General features: G+C 42.2%; 1 protein-coding gene across 1 annotated transcript; it reads left to right on the forward strand.

Annotated features, from left to right (window-relative positions):
• Window positions 1-3575: 3575 nt before the first annotated feature.
• Window positions 3576-4523, forward strand: LOC115643091 (olfactory receptor 52R1-like). Its single transcript, XM_030546899.1, has one exon. It carries the CDS (start codon window positions 3576-3578, stop codon window positions 4521-4523), a length of 948 nt encoding a protein of 315 aa, XP_030402759.1.
• The last annotated feature ends 4614 nt before the right edge of the window (window positions 4524-9137 follow it).

Here is a 9137-nt window from a genome sequence, read left to right on the forward strand (position 1 = left end):
TCTCTCTCCATTGTGAAAACTGACCATTTACAACATTTATACTATCCTTTGTTTCCTATCTTTTAGCCAGCTACCAATCCATGAGAGCATCTCTCTCTTATTCTGTGGCAGTTTATGAGCCTTTGGTGAAGGAACTTGTCAACGGCTTAATGAAAATCTAAGTACCCTATATCCACCAGATCTCCCTTATCCACATACTTATTAACCCCATCAAAGAATTCTAGTAGATTAGTGAGGCGCGATTTCCCTTTACAAAACACATGCTCACTCTTCCCAAACAAATTCAGTATATCTACATGTCTGACAATATTGTTCTTTATTATAGTTTCAACCACTTTGCCCGGCACTGAAGTCAAGCTTACCAGCCTGTAATTGCTGGGGACACCTCTAGAGCCCTTTTTAAAAAATTGGCATCACATTAGCTATGTTCCAGTCATGCCATTATTAACCCCAGTTCTCTCAGCTTCTCATCGTAAGTCTTGTGCACCAGCCCCCTAATCATTTCCATTACCCTCCACTGGACTCTCTCCAATTTGTCCACATCCTTTCTGTAGAGGCGGGACCAAAACTGGATATAATACTCCAGTTGTGGCCTTACCAGTGCTGAATAGAGGGGAATAATCACTTCCCTCAATCTGCTGGCAATGCTTCTATTAATACAGCCCAATAAGTCGTTAGCCTTCTTGGAAACGAGAGCACACTGCTGACTCATATCCAGATTCTCATCCACTGTAATCCCCGGGTCCTTTTCTGTGGAACTGCTGCTTAGCCAGCTTGTAGCAGTGCATGGGATTCTTCCTTCCTAAGTGCAGGACACTGCACTTGTCTTTGTTGAACCTCATCAGATTTCTTTTAGCCCAATCCTCCAATTTGTCTAGCTCACTCTGGACCCTATGTCTACCCTCCAGCGTATCTACCTCTCCCCCATCTTAGTTTCATCTGCAAACTTTCAGAGCGTGCAATTAATCCTATCATCCAGATCATTGATAAAGGTGTTGAACAAAACTCCGCTTCATACCAGTTGCCAGCTAGACACACAGCCACTGATCACTGCCCACTGAGCTCGACAATCTAGCCAGATTTCTATCCACTTCATAGTCTATTAATCTAGTAATCCATACTTTTTTATCTTGCTGGCAAGAATACTTTTGGAGATGATATCAAAAGCTTTCCTAAAGTCAAGATATATCATGTCTACTGCTTTCCCCATATCCACAGAGCCAGCTATCTCATCATAGAAGGCAATCATGTTGGTCAGGTATGACTTGCCCATGGTGAATTCATGTTGATTGTTCCTGATCACCTCCCTCTCTTCAAGTGCTTCAGAACTGATTCCTTGAGGACCTACTCCATGATTTTTCAAGGGACTGAGGGGAGGCTGACTGGCCTGTAGTTCCCTGGAGCCTTTTTCCAGTCATCCAGGACCTCCTCCAATCATTATGAGCTTTCAAAGATAATAGCCAATGGCTCTGCAGACAAATCAACCAGCTACTCTAACACCCTCAGATGCAGTTCATCCGGCACCATGGACTTGTTGTCTTCCAGCTTTTCTAAATACTCTTGAACCACTTCTTTCTCCACAGAGGGCTGGTAACCTCCTCTCCATGCTGTGCTGCCCAGTTTAGTAGTTTGGGAGCCGACCTTGTTCGTGAAGACAGGGGCAAAAAAATCATTGAGCACTTTAGCTTTTTCTACATCCTCTGTCACTAGGTTGCCTACGCCATTTGATAAGGGGCCCACATTTTCTCTGACCTTCTTCTTGTTCCTAACATACCTGAAGAAACTCTACTGGTTACTCTTAACATATCTTGCTAGCTTCAACTCCAAGTGTTATTTGGCCTTCCTGATTTCACTCCTGCATACCTGAGAAATATTTTTATATTCCTCACTGGTCATTTGTCGAAGCTTCCACTTCTTTTTACCTCTTCTTTGTGTTTAAGATCAGCAAGGATTTCACTATTAAGCCAAGCTGGCTGCCCACCATATTTACTATTCTTTCTACACATCGGGATGGTTTGTTCCTGCAGCCTCAATAAGGATTCTTTAAAATACAGCCAGATTCCCTGGACTCCTTTCTCCCTCATGTTATTCTCCCATTATACATTCAAGTTATTATGGTGTCTTTAAAAAGTTTCCAAGCAGCTTGCAGGGATTTCACTTTTGGCACTCTAACCTTTAATTTCTGTTTAACTAACCTCCTCATTTTTGTGTAGTTCCCCTTTCTAAAATTGAAATGTGCTCACTTTATTACTACATCAAGAATTGCCCCTCCTCATGTGGGTTCCCAGAATAGCTGCTCCCAGAAGCATCCTGTCCTTAGGTGACATGTACCCAGTTAATGTGGGGATAGTTGAAATCCCCCATTATCAATTAGTTTTTTTATTTTAATAGCCTATTTAATTGCCCTGAGTATTTCATAGTCTCTGTCACAATCCTGCTCAGGCGTTCTGTAATATACCCCTACCGCTGTATTCTTATTATAAGACATGAAATTTCTATCTATAGAGATTCTTTGGTACAATTTGATACAGTTAAGATTTGTACTTCATTTGATTGTACACTTTCTTTCATATATAGCACTATTTCCCCCCAGCATGACCTCTTCTGTCCTTCCAATATATTAGTACCCTTGTATTACTGTATCCCATTGATTATCCTCATTCCAACAAGTTTCTGTGATGCCTCTTATATCAATATCCTCATGTGATATGAGGCACTCTAGTTTGCCCATTTTGTTATTTAGAATTTTAGCATTGGTGTATAAGCATTTTAAAAACTTTAGTCCTTTTAACTGTCTATAATTACAGGATGTAATTGAATGGGACACTTTTTCATTTAATTGTTTCTCATGAGATCCTGCCTGTATTTTATCATTTTCCATCTTCTCGTCCTCAGTAAGACTTAGAGAATCTCCATTAATAGATCAGACCCTTAGGGATGTCTTTGTCTGAACCATGTTCCTCTGCACCTGTCGGCTTTCCCCGAACTCTTATTTTAAAAACTTCTCTATGACCTTTTTAGTTTTAAGTCCCAGCAATCTATTTCCATTTTGGTTCAGGTGGAGCACATCCTTCCTGTATAGACTCCCCCTTTCCTAAAAGTGTCCCCATTTGTGAATCCCTTTGAGCTAAACATTTTAATCCAATAATGGCTGAGCGACAGAGTGAGGATACAGTCTTGAGAGGAACAATATGGATAAACAGTATGCAGAAACATGTTTCCTGCTGGTGCCTATTAAGGTTTCTCAGACCATGACATGTAGGAATTAGTGATGCAAGGGGCCCCTTAAAATTTGGAATTGGCATTACTAGGGTCTGTTGCTCATAATTCATTTCTCTGAAAAATGACAATGTCATTTTTCAGTGTGTGAAGAGTGACCAATCTGCTTCACCCATGAGAAGAGCCACCTGTTAGCATAGGAAGTAGTGTCTCACATTAACATTGTCTCTCCATCCAGGCATTTGTACAGCGACCATCACCTGAGAGCCTGGGAACATACAGAAAGTTTGGGGAACATACAGTACATGCAGGAGAGATCGTTCTGCTTTAGAACTGGTCACCTTCTCCCCTACTGCATGTCAGATTCCAACACAACCCACTTCACCAACCCCTCCACCTTCATCCTGCTGGGCATTCCTGGCCTGGAGGCTGCCTACGTCTGGATCTCCATCCTCTTCTGCACCATGTATGTCACAGCAATCTTGGGGAACTTCACCATCCTGTTCACTGTGAAGACAGAGCCGAGTCTCCATGGGCCCATGTACTATTTCCTTTGCATGCTGGCCATCACCGACTTGGTTGAATGTACGTCCATTGTACCCAAAATGCTGAGCATCTTCTGGTTCAATTCCAGAGAGATAGATTTCAGGTCTTGCCTCACCCAGCTGTATTTCATTCACTGCTTCTCAGGGATGGAGTCTGGGATCTTCGTGGCCATGGCTTTGGATCGCTACGTGGCCATCTGTGATCCCCTGAGACATTCCACCCTCCTAACAAAGTCCATTGTGGCTAAGATTGGCCTGGCCATGATGCTGCGCAGCAGCATTGTTGTACTGCCATATCCCTTCCTGGTAAGGCAGTGGCCTTATTGCAGAACCAACATCATCCCCCAGCCGTACTGCGCACACATAGCCGTGGTGAAGCTGGCCTGCGCTGACACTCGCATCAGTAGCTACTATGGCCTCTTTGTGGTGTTCTGTGTGATGGGTCTGGATGCGATTTTCATTGCCCTGTCTTACACCCAGATCCTCAGGGCCATCTTCAGCCTCCCCACAAAGGATGCCCGGATCAAGACTTTTGGGACCTGCATCTCCCACCTTTGTTCCATCTTAGCCTTTTACATCCCAAGTCTCTTTTTCTCCCTCATATACCGATTTGTTCAGAATGTACCCCTGCATTTCCACATTCTCATTGCCAACGTTTACCTCTTGATGCCCCCTGTGCTAAATCCCATCATCTACGGGGTGAGGACCAAACAGATCCGGGACAGGCTGCTCCGGCTCTTTACTCGTAAAGGGACCTAAAATTTTCTGCTGGTCCTCTGGCTCTCAGACCTCCAAGCAGAGCTGGCTGGTGATGTGGTGCTGGAGAGTCAGAGAGACATTAAATCCTTTTCTGACCTTACTATGCTATGTTGGTGTGGAAAATTAGGGAATTGATCTATATACTATTCATAGAGTTGACACCTTTCTAATCGTTGGTAAATGCTCCACCTCTTCAGCTGTGGCCCCAAACCTGTCACATGAAAAAGAGCCATTGCAGATTTTCCTAGGAATGGCAGTTTTTTCCAGTTTTTTAGGCCTCACCTCAAATTGCTAAAACCATTCAATCATTGTTTCAACAGACAATCATTCACAAGTTTATCTCAATAGGCAACTCTCCAATCTGCCCAGTACAAAAAACAAATGGGTCGTGTCATCTTACCATTGACTATCAAAAGTCGAATCAAGTAACTCCAGCTTGTACAGCTGTTGTATGCAAAATGCCTGACCTGATTAAATCTATCAATCCTGAAGCAAAATGATTTTCTACCATGTGTCTAAGAAAAGCCAACGTTGCCCAGCTTTCACAGTAGAAGGGGGTCAGTTTCCATTTCAAGTCTGGCCCCAAGGGCTACATAAAAATTTATCCATTTTCCATGGGTAAATGAAATGAATTTTGTCAAGGTTTTCAGAACCCTCTGATCTATTTCAATATGTAGATGACATTTGCTTAGCAACAGAAACTCAAGAGAAACACCTAGAGTATCAGCTGAACTTTTTCAAATCATCAAGGACACAGGATTAATGGTCCAAGCAGTTTCCTCCCTGGGTATCACATTTTCCCAAGGAGGTCGATCATCTGCACACCAAAAGATGGATTCAGTTTGGGAACTACCCATGCCCACTAACATAACTGCTTTACATTCATTCTTAGGTTTAGCAGGATACCATCGAAACTTCATCCCTAAGTTTGCTCACAGTGCACTTCCACTCTATAAACTCTTGAAAAAAGAAATTGCTTGAATTTGGACAAACAAACATGCAAACATAGGGAAATGATCTATTTGGTACATGACGTACCATCAGAAGGCCATCAAGTGGTGGAAGAAAAACATGCAGTGCGTCAACTTGATAGGTTGGTGGCCATGCATGAAGGCAAATGTACACCCGTACAGTGAAAATTGTTCAGTTTGTTCAGAGAATAATCCTACTCCAACAAAATAGAATGGTCCTTTAAGATCCCAATTATATGAAGTTCCATGGAAACCAATACCTTCTGGTTGTCATTAATCCATTCTCTTAATAGGCGGAAGCATTTCCTTTAAAAGCAAATACGCTGTAGCCACAGCAGAGGCTCTAACTGACCAAGAATTTTCTCACTGAGAACTCCCTGCTAGCATGGAGTCAGACAGTGGAACACAGTTTACCGAACAAGTTTTCCAAAAAGGCCTACATTTATTAAGAGTGCAACAAAAATTGGATATTCCATACAGATCTCAATAATCAGGGATGGTAGAGCGAAAAAATCATACCATCAAACATACATTGCAAAAGCTGGTAGATGCTAATGGACACAGCTGAGACACCCTGAATCCTCTCTTTTTAATAGCATTCAGGGAAACTCCAGCTGCCTCTACAAATCATAAACCCGGTGAGGTTATAACTAAACAAACTACGCATGTGCCAGAGCATCTTTTATATCATGCCAGCGGCACACAGCTAAAGGGAGTAAAGCTTGAAACTCGTCTGCAAGCATTACAGAAACATCTGAATCAGGTAGTTTGCAAATTGGAAAAATTCAAATGAAAGACAAGAGCCTATTTTGACAAAATTAAAAAAAAAAAAAGCTTGTGAGGTTGGAAACCAGGTTACGCTTTTATTCAATGGTAGATCTGAACACAACTTATGTAACCCATAAACTGGGCTAGAGACTATTGTGGACAGATTAAGTGCCTCTGTGTATAAAATCAAAATTGTACCAAGTACCGAAAAAGGAGATAAATATCACAATGCGAATCAGCTAAAGCAGTATCTGAAGGGAAATATCTCTCCACAGGCACCAGAACCAAAGATGGTGCAAGAAAGCCAACACAAAAGAGCTCAGTGACAGACACAATAAAAATACCACTCGCACCCACAGTAACCCTATATGTCTGCTTGAATGCTGCAGATGAGCTGAATCACAGGCAGGTTCTCCACCAGAGACACAAATGGTTGCAGTGGAGCAAAATGTTATGGTGGGACTAAACTCAGATTTGCCTATTAAGGTTTAAAATTCACAGATAACAGTGACTTGAGTACAAGAAAGAGTAAAACCAGGCCAAGAGTCATTTAAAACACCAGGCCTGTCGACTGAGATTTTCTTTAAATGGAATTACCCACCAGACCAAGAACAATTCATAGTTAAAATTTGAGACAGGACACTCTTTACCGCATGGACTAATGATACAACTGTAACAATGTGTAAGGTACACAATCTTATGTCAGATTTGTATAGACTAGGGTTACATGTAACATTAAAAGATAAACAAAAACTTGTATTATGGAAAAATTTCCCACAGAAACATACTGTTGCCCAGAGACATTAAGTAGCCAAATGACTCTTCATAGGTTTTATCAACAAGTCAAAGGAAAAGTAGGGAAACATATAGTTCTTGCATATGATATAGAAGAAAATAAACAAAAACCTTATGTAGATTGGAAAAAGGATCTTTCCTTTACTGAAGATAGGATAGTCAACCAGACGAAGAACAATTCATATATAATATTTTGGACAGAACACTGTTAACTGCATGGACTAATGACACAATTGTAATAATCATAGAATCATAGAATATTAGGGTTGGAAGAGACCTCAGGAGGTCATCTAGTCCAACCCCGTGCTCAATGCAGGACCAACTCCAAATAAATCATCCCAGCCAAGGCTTTGTCAAGCTGGGCCTTAAAAACCTCTAAAGTTAGAGATACCACCCTCTCCCTAGGTAACCCATTCCAGTGCTTCAGCACTCTCTGAGTTGAAATAAATGTAAGATACAAAAATCATTTGTTGGGTTCGAATTTGGAAGTTGAAAGCAGTTTAGGTGAAAGTGATCTTGGATGATCTAAAAAAAACAAAAAAAAAGAGTCCTACAAAGAGTGGAAACAAGGTCAAATGACAAAGGATAAAAATAAACAAATAACGTGTGTAGGGGCAAAATTAGAAAGGCCAAGGCACAAAATGAGATCAAACTATCTAGAGACATAAAGGGTAACAAGAAAACATTCTACAAATACATTAGAAGCAAGAGGAAGACCAAGGACCGGATAGACCTGCTACTAAATGAAGACGGAAAAACAATAACAGAAAATGTGGAAATTGCAAAGATGATTAATAACTTCTTTGTTTCGGTTTTTACCAGGAAGGTAGATGGCATTTGGACACCTAACATAGTGAATACAAGTGGAAATTGGGTAGATTCAGATGCTAAAATATGGAAAGAACAAGATAAAAGTTACATGGACAAGTTAGATATCTTCAAATCACCAGGGCCTGACTAAATGCATCCTAGAATACTCTGAAGGAGCTGACTGAGGAGATATCTGAGCCATTAGTTATTATCTTTGAAACGTCATGGCAGACAATCCACAATGACTCCAAGATCTTTTTCGTGAGTGGTAACAGCTAATTTAGACCCCATCATTATATATATATATATATATAGTTGGAATTATGCTTTCCAATGTGCATTTCTTTGCATTTATTAATGTAACCCTTCTGCCAGGCAGAGTTGATAGCAGCAAGGGCTGGGTTCAGCACATAGGGGTCCCCTCCCAACAATGTAATGCAAAACCAGCTCGAGCCTCCACCCAGAGACCTGGGAAAATCTTACACACTCCCCTGGGAGCCTCAAAGAGGTTATACTTCTCCTCTCACAAGCACAGAGTCTCGGTGTAGCATAACATTTTTAATAACATGAGGTAAATGACATCAGCATCAAATTGGGAAAACACCAAAACTAGGGTTCATAGACCAAACCATGAGCAAAGGCCCACCCCAGCAAATTGGACCGTGTCCTTTCCCTTTAGTTCTTGAGTGCAGCAACCCCAAAATCACCCAAAGTCCCAAAAGTACAACACCCCAAAACTCTCTTGAGTCCAACACCCAAGAATCACCTGAAGTCCAAAAATTCCAACAACCCAAAAGTCTCTGTCCCTGGTCACTGCAGCCCCAGAGTTCGAAAGTTTATCTGCTGGGTTTTATCACCCCACACCCCAACCTGGGTGGAAATGGGGGGAGGGGCACACAGGGTGTTAAGGGGCACTTTACGTAGCCTGAGGCCGACTGGCCTGCCTCTCTGTGGGGTTCTGCTGCAGCCTTCACCACGAGCCTTTCCACTCCACCAGCGAAACCATGAGCCGCTCCATCTGTCCCGCAAACTGCTATGCTCCGCCAGCCGCTCCACTCCACTCCACTCGCTGTCCCTTGGGCTGCTCCAATCATCCTGCAAACTGCTCAGCTCTGCTCCACTCCACCCACCATTCCGTGGGCAGTTCCAACCATCCCACAAACTGCTAAGTTCCGCTTCACTCCACACACCATCCTGTAGGCTGCTCCAACTGCCCCACCAACTACTCTGCTCTGCCAGCCACTTAGCAATATATCTTCAGGCTCCCCTG

The sequence above is a fragment of the Gopherus evgoodei genome, unplaced genomic scaffold, assembly GCF_007399415.2.
Source record: "Gopherus evgoodei ecotype Sinaloan lineage unplaced genomic scaffold, rGopEvg1_v1.p scaffold_50_arrow_ctg1, whole genome shotgun sequence".
Taxonomy (NCBI): Eukaryota; Metazoa; Chordata; order Testudines; family Testudinidae; genus Gopherus; species Gopherus evgoodei.